This window comes from Camelus bactrianus, chromosome 24, assembly GCF_048773025.1.
Source record: "Camelus bactrianus isolate YW-2024 breed Bactrian camel chromosome 24, ASM4877302v1, whole genome shotgun sequence".
NCBI lineage: Eukaryota > Metazoa > Chordata > Mammalia > Artiodactyla > Camelidae > Camelus > Camelus bactrianus.
Window position 1 is genome coordinate 14,540,448 of NC_133562.1, and position 15,264 is coordinate 14,555,711.

Consider the following 15,264-nt stretch of genomic DNA (forward strand, 5'->3'; position numbering starts at 1 on the left):
CCATTTTAGCCTCTGTTTTAGATTGCACTATGACAAGTTAACTGACTTTCTGATCAATGAAACTTTACAATGTCTTAATATATTGTTTCAAGAAAATCCATCTCCCCAGATTCTCTGGATGAAGTCAAGACTACTAAAAAGTCAGCAACAGTTTTAATTAGGAAGCATTCTCTGGGTTAATATCATAAATACTCTAGGTTGGTAAGTTATCATTAACTTGTCTGATTCTAATTCTCTGTAGCAGAAGAAAAAAAAAGTTGACTGTGAAACCCATCTCCACTAGGTGCTACCTCACAAAACGCTAATTGCAACATTTTACAGGTAAGGGGTAAGGATGGCACTGATACAAAATTGCACTTCAGGTGCCCTCTAGTGGATACAGTTCAGGGATCACTTGCTAGGTTTTAAGGTGAAACCTGCTGTAGAAAGGAATGAGGAATCCCTTCTCTCCAAGGTAGTCCTCTCTCCTTTCACCTCTTCCCTACTCTTGTCCAGGTTCCCAAGATATGCTGAGAATATCGCTCAGTGTTAGGGCTAATATAACTTTATTTACAGAAGCAGGTATTTACAAAAATACTCACTCATTCATTTACATATCGTGCTTGGCAGCTAACAACCAGAGTTGAGTAGTTGCAACAGTTCTGCCACTTTGCAGAAAAAGTCTGCCAACCTCTAGTCTGCAAGCACATCACTAGTTCTGAAAAATGCTTTGGCTAGTCAGGGCTGGTCACTATCCATGTGTTTGGGGATCCCCATGAATGTACCTAGCAATAAAGAAACCTCTTCAATTTGGGGAACTCCTTTTTCACCTAATGCCTATTGACATCCTATTCAGTGCACATTTGGGGAAATACTATCCTATAACATTGTGCTTAAATTTAAAACTTGAGTCTTATGCCACCTCGTATCGCTCTAAGAGGAAATTGTCTTGCAACATTGTGCCTTTGGAATCAAATGTTTTATTGAGTATAATTTACTTTAAAATATTTCAACAAAGATGGTGTGATATATACACGGAAGCTAAGTTAGTTTTAAACACTTAGGAGTAGTTTAAAAAAACATTTGAAGTACCTAACCCAGGGTTGGTTATTTAGTCTTTAGTAAACTCTGGTCAGTCCATTATCCAGAAGTGGCTACCTTTCAAGAGCCTTTCAAATATCAGCTATCTTAGCAGATATGAGCACTAACGAGTTTGTAAGTCAACGTAAAGGAGATATAAGTGGTGCTCAAGATATGTGTATTGGCTAAAAATATTGTCCAAGCTCCTCCACAATTGCATGACACAGGTTTAGGAATCTAGGTGCGCCAGTTGCCTGTACCCACCAGAGTGGTCTTCCCGGCCCCAGGGCGAAAATTCAGTCCTGGTTCCAGCCACTAAGTAACCAGAACATTCTGTCACCTGATTTCAATCTGAAGGCTTGCTGGATCCCGCCACTCTTCATCACATCTGAATCAAGTAAACACTTCTGCCAGGAAGAGAACAGGACCTCCCCGAGTGTCTAAGAATAAGCCACGTGACTGCTTTGTGACGTGCAGTATTCGTATGTGTAGCAGAACTCATTGTCACACAGCCGCCAGCAGGGGGCCTGAGAGGGAGGACGGCCGAGGCTACTGGGAACATACACCCCAGCGTGCCTGGAACAGACCCAGTTTATGCCTGTCGTCCCACAGGCTTGTTAAAAAGCCCCCTTTCACTCTCAAAATGCCTCATTTTGGGTAAAAGCTTAAGTGGTCATCCTATCCTAAGAGTGGTAGCTGTTACTTATCTGAACTTACTATGAGACATCCGTCCAAGAGAACCTAACCATGGTGAATGGCGAAACTGAACACCAAAATCTACTGAATTAGTAGTTATGATCAATGGCCAAAAAATAAATTTGACAGGCAAGCTGGGGTTGTGTCAACCCCAACCTTATGTAGTGCTTACTTTAACTAATTGAGCAAATGAGTTATTGTAAACTCAATTTGTATTTCAGTATCCTTAGGTAGAAAATTAACCTTTGAGCCATTTGCCATGTCTTTCGGGGACCTATGTTCAAAACATTGGCCCAGCCACCCAGAACTTTCAAAGAATAATACCATTTCCATGATGCGCCTAAAAACTTGATAGGAACAAACTCTGTAAAACTCTGCATCTGGACACAGTGCTTCTCAGGCTGCCCAGGGCAGCATTCCCGAAGTGTGGTGTCCAGGTCCCCTTGTCAGAGTTGGGGCTTGTTCAAACCCCACGATTTAAAAAGCAAACAAAACAAAAGTAAGATTCCACACTCAACCAGATCAACAAAACTCGTGGAGGCAGGTAGACCAAACCGCTGAGAAGGCAGCCTCTGGATTTGCGTTTTCAGCAGCTACCCCAGAGATCGTGACCATACGTTCTGAGAACCACCGCTTTACCGAGTCCAAAAGGCTGGAAGATTCCACAGGACACCTTAGTTCTTGGCTAAGTGCAATGTGGATGTCAGAACGTTAACTTTTTCATGATCTGTGCCCACAACCTCCGGCGTGCTGTCTACCAAATTATTCTCTAAGAAAAAAAGTTTTAAAATTGATACAGTCTTTATAGCACAGTTTACAAACAATAATAAAATGTGCAATCCCCTTCACTGTAAAACTCCCTATAGCCCACTGGTTCACACTGAGCTCTTGGGTAACCAACCTGGGCTGCAATTCACAAATGTATGGGATTAATTCCAGTATGGTGGTGGCTGATATTTTTGTTTACCCTAAGGAGGAAGAGGAAAGTGAGAAGGCACGTCTGCTCCAGTTCATCAATGACATGAGCAACTTCTTTCCTGACCTGGGTAACAGTTTTCGGACACCGGAGGAGTATTTGCTCACCTATTTGTGCTATTCATAATGTGACAGCTACAGGCAGGCAATGCTTTGAAGTTTAATCTGCAATATTAACATTTTCTCCATCACTTTCTTAGGTCTAGAGCAAACAAAAATCAACACAGCAAGCCCCGAGGTGCAGCATTTGACTTCCCCATGGGCCAGAGTTCCCACTATGGCCGATTTCAAGCTCTCAGAGCCAGACAACATGGGGCTGGGAAGAGATGCGCAGCATCACCCCATTAGGTCGTCCCCCCCAGCCCCACGACAGACACACACAACAGTGTTACCTGCAGTGAAACACTTAGCAGGGAAGGAATTTTCAGTATTACCTTCATTCTGAATGCATTGTATTTAGCTGTAAGGTGATGTAATTTGGTTTCTCAGTGGGTCTGTGTTTAACAACGGGTTCGCAGAATTCCTGAATTCCTGAACGTTAAGATCTGGCTCTCGGGTGCGCTGTCAACAGCCTTCAGGACACCATGACTACGCCTCTCTCCCCCTCTCAAATTTGCTCTCTTCACCAGACTTTGTAAAGCCTCAGCCCTGAACTTCCAAGGAGGACAGGCGTGTCCCCAGACGTGACCTTCCTCTCCCCATCTGCGCACACCCGGAAGGAAGGAAGCAGACGCCCACGTGGAAGCCGGGAGCGTGCGGACCCACCACCCTGCTCTCCAGGGCTGCCCTGCGCCCAGGCTTTTGAAGCCTGTCTTTTTGAACCTGGAGAACGGGGTTTATTGGTCTCCCCTCACTTTTGTGCAGTTTCCTCCCCCCCGGGAGGCTGAGGCTGAGGCCGGCTCCTGCAGCCACTCTTGCCCACCCACAGTCCTTTTCCTTCTAGAACAGAAGCCTTCCTTCCAAACACCCTCTTGTTCCTGTCTGGGCTTTGCCCTAAAATTCCCTGTTGTTCCCTCTTGAAGCCAAATGCCCCTTCTCTAGTCCAAAAGTTATTTTGAAAGCAGACTTTCTAAGCAACAGATTACTAACAGTCTTCAAAAGATTTCAGACTGTTTTATATACTACATCCTGGTGGAATGTTTTGTTTCAACTAAGACATACCATTCATTCACATGCAAAAAAGAACGCTGTTTTTGCCTTTCACAAACATCGATTATCAGACGTGTCCTTTCCTGCCACCAAGCACAGCATAATTAATTCAAGCAGGTAAGGAACTGAGGAGAACTGCAAGTTTTAGGAAGGGTGACATCTATTACAGCTTAAAAATCAAAGCTATCAGCTGAATTATTGCTACCTACCGTTCGAGTAAGTTTTGTCTTCTGTACTCAAGACTTCCTCCCACTGTTTTTAACTTCCAGCAGTTTCGCTATGATGCATCTGGATATCGGTTCTTTCTTACTTACATTTGGGATTTGCTGAACTCCTTTAATCTAACTTGATAATAACCGTCTTGGAACATGCTCAGAGATTCTACACTGCTTCTGCCTTACCCTCTCCTTTTTCTAGGACTCCAAATACATATGTAAGACTTTCTCACTCTCATCTAGTAGGCTTCTTACCTTTTTGGGGTCTATTTTCCATCCTTTTCTCTCCTTGCTTCAGTTTCAATGATTTCTCCTGACCAAACCTTCTTGTTTCAAAGTATGCCAAACGCCGCCCCTGCCTCTCAGCGGCTTCCTCCTAAGTGGGGAAGCCTCCTGAGGCAAACGAGGCCCAGATCTCACCTCTCCAGACTTTCTTCCCCTGGATTTTACTGACTGTGTTGGTAACTGACTATATTGATAACACTGTTTTTAGTGAAATGTTTTCGTCTATTTTGTTCCGACTTTTTACTCTCCTTCAGCAGGAAGGCTAATTACCTCGCCTGCTGTAGCCAGCACCAGAGGCTGCAGAGCTACTGTACCTACAAGAGGCTCAGTAAGCACCAATCTTCCTTCCTCCCAGGATATAAAGGAATTATCCAAATTTGTAACCGGGCATCAGACATGAAGCTTTTAGAGACAAAGTTCATTTGCTCATGTTTAACATGGCCACCAAGGACTATGGAACAAGACTGTCCTTCGATTTTGGAAACAAAGATGATAAAGGTTTCTCAGGAAACTGATCTGGCACCTGAAATAATAATATGGTTGGCATTCATTTTAAATAAAGACTATATTAAGTTCTCAAATTTTTTTTAAAGAAGGCATCTAATGAATCTATACAGTGAATAGCATGTCTTTATTCTATTTACAGTACATTTGTTATAAATATAATACATTTTTGAAAAGCTTATTTTTTATTAACTTGAGTAGATTTATATTTTAAACAGATCAACTCAATTGTTAAAGTTACATAATAAAGAATATGATAATTTAAATGACAAAAATCTCTTATTGTGAAATAGTGCACTCTATGCCGAGATGAATGAGGGGGGAAAAAAGTCAGACTCCTTCCAAAACTATACTCAAAGCATCAGAAAAAAAAGTTTTCTTTTTACAAAGTTATGTATAAGCCATAGGAACCACCAGATAATGAAGTATCAAGACCCTATAACCAAAGTTCAAAACTGATTTTAGAGAATTGTGTGAAGCAAGACAGGAAAATTTGTATTTAGCACTCTATGGAATTTCACAGTAAAGCTGGAATTTACAGACTAATGGCTTAACAGGAGTACTGCCAACATGGCCTTTTCTTCCTCAAAATCATCTCCTAATATTCAGATACCATCAGTAAGTTGTAACAGCAGACTTAGACACTGGTTTTAAGATGGGGCTTAATAAGGTGCATGGATATGTTGAAATTCTGTATCATGAGCATGTAAATTATTATCAGGGTTTAAAGAAATACAAAAAAGGAATTTAAGTATTCTCAGTCCAACGTGCTTTGCATCATCAACAAATTGACAAGTCAAAAGTATTCTGCAGTGATCCAACACCGACCTCCCAAACAAGTTAGGTATTTCAAATACTGCTGAAAAACCCATCCAGTAAAATAAAACTGATTCTTGTGGATTTCAGTACAAATCTGTAAGCTGTCACACATTATTGATGATGATCAGGGCAGGCATAGAGTTCTGCTGACTTGTTTCAAACACTGTAACTTGGTCCGATAACTTGGCAAATACCCTAGGAGTTCCAAGGTTATAAACACCTGTATGGACAAAGCATGCTTTCAGCTGCAAACTGTGAATCTCCTGGCTTTTAAGCTGCAGTTTATATTGTGTCTGTCCAAGCCACGTAAATGATCCATGGATTTCCAAAGCTTCTGGGCTAAGTCAGGAGGAGGAAAATGGTTAAGTTGGAGGCTTTTTTTCTTTATAAACTTTTCCCCAAAGTCCCACTAACACATCCCTTTCATCTAGCAATTCTATTTCTAGAAATTATTTTATGATGCCAACTGTTTAATTAACAGTTACTATACTCTAGGAACAATGCTAAGAATGAATTATCTCATTTAACACTCACGAGAGCAGTTAGTAAGAGGTGGAAACTGATTTCAAACCTGAGCTTTTAACCACCTGGTTATCCACACATAAAAATATGTACACAAGAATGCTTATAATATTGAAACTGTTTATAATATTGAAAAATGGAAAGCAACCCTCTATCTCCCAATAAGGCATGAGTTAATAAATTTGTGATACACATAATCATCACACACAACGTGTGTCTGGATTTCAGAGAGCTGACCCAGATCCTGTTTGGAGTCTTCTACAATACGAACCAGTACACGTTTCACATCGCTCTGCTAGAAGTTCAAAAATTTCTAAATTCCAAAAAGCATCTAGTTCTTGGAGTATCAGACATGAGAGTCTGGACCTGTACTTTTTTTTTTTTTTTTGCTAAGTATTATTTTCTAATAAGAAAACAAAACAAAACAAAAAACCCCTTCTACTATGAACTTGCTGATTTTCAATTTTAGAGTTCTTTAACTTTTATAAAAATGTTTGTCTCTGACCAAAATAATTTGCTGCTTTTGGAAACTGCTTTCCATTTTGTCACTACTGAAGTGCCAAAACAATGCTCTGTAACTCATTCTAATACTTCTGTAACAGCAAACAAAACCTCAGGGCATGCCTCAGCAAACTTCCTCTACCCACATTAGGGAATTATTTGCATAATTTCAAAATATTAAAACGCTCTCAAATCAATCTTTAACTACAAAATAAACTTGCCCTAAATAAATTCTTTACCTTGTTGTTTTATGCCGAAGATCAACTATTACGTCGACGTCAGCCCTTGAACAATTGGAAAGTAAAAGGGTCACTGGTACTAAACAAAGACTATGGAAAAAAAAGTAAACAAAAAAGGTTAGCTGTGTACTGGGGGAAAAAAAAAAATCCTTGAAAATAAAACTTAACGTGTACCTAACAGATGAAGCTCCTCAGAAACCATTAGACTCAGGTAAGGGAGAAAACCGAGCTCTAACCCCTTAGTCAAGGCAAGTTAACTGTGTAAATAGTGCCTAAATACTAAGTGTCAGAATATACACATCCACAAAACCATTTTATTTCCACTAATTATAGCTAATCTTAAAAATTACCAAAATGTTTCTAGGTGGTTATTTCCCAAAACAAAAAACAGAAGTAAAAATCACGACTAAGAAAGATCGATGGAGAAGAAAAAAAATCACAAAGATGCCAACAATTAATCCTGTTCTCTGTGTTTGTCGAAAATTACTTCATTTTGAGAACTTGGCCTAGATTGACATTTGCTTCTCTATCAAATTTGCATAAAAGCCATCACGTTTGGGAGAACATAAGAATTATTTCTGTACGGCAAGTTATGAGGACACATTTGCTCAGTTAACCTAGTTTCTTATCTAACTTTATAATTAATAAGTGACTACAGTGCAGGAGAGAGAGAGCAGGCAGTGACAGAAGAGGGCATACGAACAGACTGGTGCAGGCTTCAAATCAAGAACATAAGAAAGGAACATAATCTCTCTCCCGTTCTCTCCTCCACTCCCACCCCTACTATGTAGCAACATTCTTCTCAAAACTCAGGAAGAACCTCTTTACTGTCAGATCCAGTGAACGACTTTCTGTCACATTTTAAACTGTTAACCACTTCTCTCTCCTTGCTCTGTCCTCCCTCCACCTTTGTGATGCCACCTTCTCCTCACTGGTCTTTTCTTCCTCATTCTTTGGTTGTTCTTTCTCAATGTCTTCTTCATGGACTCCTGTTTCCTTAGCTCATCTCTCAGACACCACAGTCCTACAGGTCACCACTCTCTCTTATTCTAGCCCAGCCCACCCCACCCCCATCCAGGATGATTGCACCAAAACTGACACCTTCACTTATAACGAACAGACTTCTCTCCGTCCTCTGTTAGCTGCAAACTAGCACCTTTTTGAAGTATCATCTGATTTAGGACTTTTTATTTTAGAACCTTAAATTCGTATAATCAAGCTATTTACCGAAATTATAAATACATAATTCTCCCCAAAAGTTTCGCACTCATAAATCTTAAGTAAATGACGCTGTCTAAATTTAAACTGTTTGATGAGTCTATACTGTAGTCATGTCTTAGGTTTAACTTCTATATCAAAAACAAAAACAAAAGCAAAATGATATTAATACTTTTCCTTCTTTTTGACTTAATGACAAATCTGCTCATCAAAAGGAAATTTTTGGCAACTAAGTGGCTGAGGTAGTATCTATCTTTTAACTAAAGCAGCAACATATAGGAATCGTAGTCAAGGGTAAAATTACTTAAGAGCAATTTATATGGACTCAACACCGTTCCGAATTTCTTCTTCACTATTTGGATTAATGTCATTGTCAAAATAAATAAGAGTGTGTTTCTGTGGGGGCGTGCACACGTGTGTGTGTATACTGTAAAAAAAAAAAACCTAACAAAAGACAAATCTCAAACCTTTTCTGGTGAAAGGGGTGGTTAAATGACTCTGGATAGTGAAGGCTCGTTTTAATGAGGTTAGAAAGCTGCTCTACTGATGGTCTTGAGGAAACTGTAGTGTTTTCTGGCCTGAAAAATTTTAATAGTTCCATTTCTGGTGGCTCCTGAGAAAAGAAAAAACATATGACAATGAAAACACTGCCTTGTTAAAATAAGTACAGGCGTACGAATGAAGGAAGTTAAAACCAGTAGAAGTAACGCAAAGCATCAACAGTGCCTTTTCTGCTGTTACTTAAACTACAGTTGGAATCACATGCAGTGCACACTAGGACAAAGCAGCTAGGAGCTGGAACCATGTATTCATTCTCTATTTATGATGTGCTGGGCTTAGACCTGCAATCGCACAACTGCACATATTAGCTCTGGGATCCTGGGTACATTATTTAATACTTTAAGATGTAAAAAGGGGTGCACAATAATAATTTCAAAAGTTGTTGTGGGTCTCATCAAATAAAACTGCTTAGTACTTAGCCCACAGACACTCAATTGTACAGCATCTATTTTAATAGTTAAAGAAAATGCTTTAAAATTTCATTTTTGAAAACAGACTGTTGAGTTTAAAAAATTAGTGTTTCAACTATATTAACTAAAGGTTAGCATGCATGTAAAAGTCTTAATATAGCTGTAAATATTTCAATAAATATCATCATCATCTAAATGAAAATAGAGAATAATGTTCCATTTCTACTATTATTATTTTCTTTCTTGGTTATTTTTTCTCCATTTTCCTTCACCGTCTAGGAAATTTTGATTTTTAATTTCCTGCTAGCCTAGTCAGATTCTGATTTATAACGAGGACTGACAAGCTACAGCCCACAGGCCAAATCCAGCCTGTCTCCTGTTTTTGTAAAGGAAGTTTCATAGAAACACAATCACATCCATTTGTCTATACACTGGCTATGGTTGCTTTTAGACTCCAAACAACAGAGATGAGTAATTCTGACAAAGACCTTCCGGCCAACAAAGTCTAAAATATTTACTCTCTGGCTTTTCTCAGGAAAAGTTCACTGACCCTTGATTTATACAGTTGCAAAAGCAAGAATTAAATTTGCTTCTGACTTATGAGTGAGAGAAAAGCGACTAGAGGTTTACTGTGGCGGAGGAAAACATGTGCCTGGAAGGCAGCAGGAGCAGAATTTCTAGAGCACAGGTCATGTTCTCCTTCTTGATCCTGGTTATACTGGAGTCTTCTTCAACTTGTAAGTCAATGAGCTAGTCACTATTCTGCAGTTACACTGTACTTTAATAAAAAGTTCCAGAAAGGTACTACTGTTTAATAGTCTAATCACTAAGAAAAACAAGCTATTATTTGAAACTTCTAAATTATACTAAATAACTCTCTACATGCCACTTATTAGGAGGAAACCACATGAACAACGGCCATTAAAAGATACCCAAGCCCTTATGTTAATTTGCTGAGGGAATATTTAGAAGAGTTTCCCTCCCTCCCAGCTTAAAAGCAATGACGAGTATCTTCACAATCAGAGCTGGACAATCTGTACAGTAGTTTCACAACAAGGATTTGATTCAACTTCATGGCAGACAGTTCCACCACAGGAGAGGCAAGGCATAAAGTACTATTACCCTTGTTTTATAAATAAGCTGAAGTTTATCAAGTTATGCAAGTAATTTGCATTAGGTCATCATTTCGAAAGTCTCTGGGCTCCAAATACATTATTCTTAGTATTATGAACCTGCTGCCTCTCTCTACTCAGTTAATCATGTGAAGAGAATATAAAATATCTCAAAGGTGAAATACAGAGAAATAAAAAGGATATGCCCTACACAGTATTTTAGTAAAACAAGAATATAACAAGAGTATACTTTATAGAAATCACTTTGTTTCATTTTCCTTTTTGTTGTTGTTAACGGAGGTACTGGGGCTTGAACCCAGGACCTTATGCATGCACTTGACCACTGAGCTGTATCCTTTCCCTGTTTCATTTTCTAAATGCTAATCTTGCCTTGTCTGAGATGTTCCAAATTATCAAAATATGACAATTTACAAGTAAAACTTGAGATTCTTGTATTAATCAAATCAATTTGAGAAAAACAACTTTCTTAAAATAAGAAACAGATTTGGCATTAAATTTGTTACCTTCATTAAACCTAACAGAAAATTTCCATTAGTAATCACTAAAGTAAAAATTGATTCAAATTACAGAACTACCAACGGATGCTAAAACTAATGGACTTAACGTGGATGAGAAATCAGACATTTACACAGTCCCCACATATTACGTATGATAGTCCCATATATTACTTACTATTATATAAACGAAAAAATAGTAACTGTACTGTGGAGAAACATGGCAGACACTATCTTAATCAAATGGTCCATCACTGACAACGGGACAAATCAGTATCACGTGCCTTCTGATGCAATACACTGACAAGGACATAACATCACTTAGGTAGTATTTCAGCCAAAAATGTACAACCTTAATCTAATCATGAGGAAACATGAGAAAAATCCAAAGAGGTATTAGTCTACGTTAAAGTAACTGGCCAATGCTCTTCAAACATGTCAATGTCATAATTGACAAATAAAGGTTCAGAAACTGTTCCAGGTTAAAGGAGACTAAAGAGACAAGAAAAGTACATGAAATGCACGATCCTGGACTAAATTCTGGACAGGAAAAAACAAACTAAGACCTCTGATGACATGTGAATACGGACTGTCTAAATCAGCACATCAGCCAAAATGTTAACCACTGGGGAACCTGAATGAGAGGCAGAAGAGAGTCCTTTAACTATTCTTGCAGCTTTGCTTTAAGTTTTAAAATTACTTCCAAAAAAAGTTGTCAAAAATAATAGGGAGAAAAGTTTAAAAATTAAGATTCATTGTTTATAAACACAATACAAGGTCACTGTCTGAATTACAGGACTAAATATGCTTAAATTTTATTTATATGTGCTATGAGAACTTTTTGTAAGATTAAATAGTATTTTAGGGAAAATAAGAAAATAAACAGTATTACCAGCTGCTGCACAACTCCAGAGGCCATCCTTTACATTGTATGACAGGCCCCCTGGAGTTGTGCCATGGTGTGTGCCCGTTAAACAACAAACAAGAAAATATAGAGAATATGGTCCCCTTCCTCTAAAGGAAATCAGTTCGTTTTATAACTATGAATTCCAGATTCAACAGAGAATATATCTAAGGAAACCCCAGATCTTAAAACTCTTATAAAATGCCAATGAACTTTAAAATCAATTTATGCTCATTTCTAATTTTAATCACCTTTCTGCCACCAACCCCCAACTCAATCCCAATATAAAAGCTGCAGAAGCCAGGCACCTTCAAAAACAAAAAAACCCTACAAGTTCACAGGAAAGCCCCAAAGCAAACTCTGCCGTTACCTGTTTCTGAGGATGTGAAAAAGCTTCTTTTCCTATAGTGCGAAGAACAACGTGATGCTGACCTTCCAAAATAAGCTGCTTACTGTCTTCCACTACGTATGCCTAAGAGGTACAAAGCACAAAAATGTTACCCTGCTTGGCAGTCACCAATGCAACATCAGATGGAAAGCAGAGGTATTATGGCTAACATCTATCAGTTATCAACGCTCACGGTGTCGGCATTTCTACTTGTACTCAGTCATTCAGTCAATAATGTACCTGTCAAAATCTGCTCTGCTCAATATAAAACAGTTGGCCTTGATATTTGAGAGAGACATCTTGAAATCTTTTCCAGTCTTCTCTAGAGTGCTTAAGAAACTAGTCCAAATAAACAGTGCCATACCATAACCCAAGCTTTTCTCTTTACTGGGCTGCCAATACACAGGCAAAGGGCTTTTTCTTATAGTCTTGCTTCTGAAATGCACCAGGATTTATCACACAGTAGAGCAAAATCAGGGAGTACAATTATAAATCCTGTAAGTGGAAATGTCATGTCCTTGGAGATCTTAAATTTAAGTACATATGCTTTAAAAAAAAAAAAAACTTTTTTCTTTCTTCTTTCTATACAGTGAACTGATTTCATCTACATTAAGACACTTATTCCAGCACGTAATTCTTCTTCTTGAACTTCTTCTGTCCTGGAGAAAATAAAATCTGTAAATGGCTGATATACTGCTACTGTCACATTAAGTATATACAGACGCTTAAATTTTTTTTTTGACAAGCCCAATTTGTTTACTATTAGATTCCACAGACTCAAAATTACTCAGTCAAAATGCTATAAAATGTTCCTAAATGTTTATTTTCAATTCCTATACTTATCACAAAAAGTGACGATCTGCCATCCATGGATCACACTTGGAGAAGTGCTGCACTAAGGCAGAGGACAGTCCAGAACCCGCTCAGCATCCATCCATGCACAACTCAGAAATGCAGGAGTTAAATACCTGATGGGGTAACCTTTAACCTCGAGAGGATGCCAGCTGACAGATGAGTTCTGAGACAGGTCATAGAGCTTTTCCAGTGGTCTCATTGGACCAAACAAAAGTCCACCCAAAGTCCACCCACAGCCATGCATAATCTCGTAATGCATTCTCTCCCCTGCACAAAGGCTTCATTTTTTAAAACAAACCTTTATTTTTGGTTAAAATTGATTGGGAGTTGCACACTTTCCAAACACTTTTTCACAAAAAAGGTTGTCCAAGTTCTTAGCTTTCTACTGAATCATATTTTATGAGAGTACTACGTTTCCTATGCACACCACTCCACAACTTAAATGACTTGTCAAGTTTTCTTGCACTCAAGGGGGTCCTTTGGGCATTACCTACAGCCCTCACTAAAAAAAAAATCTACTAGTCACTTTCTCATACAAGTTGAACAATAAACTTCTCATAGACACTAGCACTATCAAATTTAATATCCCATCCTGTAATGCATTCAAACTTCCATTTTCTAACCAAGGAGCATCACGATCGTGGGTAGTTTTCTTCGTGTGATCAGCAATGTTATTAATGGGTTTCTATACAGAGTGATTTTTTAAAAAGATAACCCATTCCCCCCAACCAAGGTTACTGTGGGCTCAACAATGAGTACATAATACAGGATACATACTCAAATTCTTGTCTCAGAGATATTAGATTGTTACACGGCAGGAATCTGTGGAGTGACAGCTACAAGAGCCAAAGGTCTATTATACATTTAATGGATGGCTGCTTTACATTAGGGGGCAATGCTACTGAGCCTGAAAATAAGATCCTCTTGATTCTAAACTTCAAGAACATCTAATTTCAAGCTGATAATATGCAACTTACATTTTTAACATTAAACACTTTCAACTTTCTATAATCAACAAAAGTATCAATTTGCTTAAGCAGTTTTATTAGAACTCAAAGCCAGCTTGGTTTCAGAAAAGTTTATTTTAAAGTATGCAGTTTAGTAAAAAGAACAGTCTAAAACATCTGAATCAATTGAAAATACATGTTCTGATCATCTACTATGCGCATGTCTCTCTATGTTAGGCCTTGTATCGGCACAAAATCAAACTTCTTCACATAGTTCATGTGAATATCCCTGGTCAAGATCCTAAATCTTACTGTAAAATCATTTTTTTTAAAAAATGATAACATATTTAAGATACAAAAGGATGCACTGTGAAAAATAAACCTCTTCTGTATTATACTGCATTTAACTAGGGAAGACCAATGCCTGAACAACCTCATTGTGGTCTGCTGTGTGTGATTTTTAATTAAAATGATATTTTCAAATAATCTGGAAAAATTAAAATACAGATCAACAATTAGATAATTATAAAGAATTACTGTTAATTTGGGTGAGATGATAGTAATATGGTGGGGTTATATTAAACAAGAAAGTCCTCATCTGTTAGAAATACATACAAAAGCATTTACAGATGAAATATTATATCATTAGAAATATATATACTACAGCAAAAAATAAAGGAAGGTAAAAATAAAAGAAAATAAAGCAAAGGAGCTAAAGCAGTAGATAAAATATGAACAGCAACAAATTAGTGGCTGTTGGAGAATGAGTAATGGGTACCTAGAGATTCACGGTGCTAAGCTCCCTTTTTCATAGTTTGAAAATGCCCATATAAGAGTTTAATAACAGTTTGTTTTCATGGGGCTTATCAAGTCTACAATATTCTCAGTATCTGTTACAAGTAACAGCAACACAAAAGAAAGTCATCTAATTTCAGTGAACTCTTTCTTAGGGAAAAAAGTCATTTTGGAACTGTTAAGAAAGTTATAAAACAACTTTAACACTGAAACTGGAAATTTTAAGCAGAGAAAATAAAAACAGAAGTTTACATTTACTCTTCAGCTTAAGAATCAACATAAGTGGGGCTTGCTGAAATAGTTTAATACATACCTTCCACAATACAACGATATTCAAATCCACCTCATTGCACTTCTGAATTAATCTCATAGCATCCGCTACTGATTGTTTCTCTGTATGCACAGACGACTGTGCTTGTGGCTTCTTCAATTCAGAGGATAAGCTTCTATAAAAGAAGTCTGCACATGGGCTTGCTGAACTTACTATCTGTTAAAAGAAAATCACTTGTCTACATAAAATGTTTTTAATTAGGTATACCCTGCCAAAATTGGTATTTCTACTACTTACATATACCCCAAAGGCTTATTCAATAAT

General features: G+C 37.9%; 1 protein-coding gene across 5 annotated transcripts in view; it reads right to left on the reverse strand.

Annotated features, from left to right (window-relative positions):
• Positions 1-4,991: 4,991 nt before the first annotated feature.
• TRAPPC8 (trafficking protein particle complex subunit 8) overlaps positions 4,992-15,264 on the reverse strand; it is a 65,861-nt gene continuing 55,588 nt past the window's right edge. For all 5 annotated transcript variants that reach the window (XM_010946812.3, XM_010946803.3, XM_074352212.1 and 2 more), the window contains 5 exons: positions 14,983-15,156; positions 12,055-12,156; positions 8,650-8,795; positions 6,965-7,054; positions 4,992-6,041 (listed from right to left, as the gene is read on the reverse strand). In XM_010946812.3, coding sequence (XP_010945114.1) covers positions 5,807-6,041; positions 6,965-7,054; positions 8,650-8,795; positions 12,055-12,156; positions 14,983-15,156 — 747 coding nt within the window. In that variant the 3' untranslated portion in view covers positions 4,992-5,806. The remainder of the gene's footprint in view (positions 6,042-6,964; positions 7,055-8,649; positions 8,796-12,054; positions 12,157-14,982; positions 15,157-15,264) is intronic.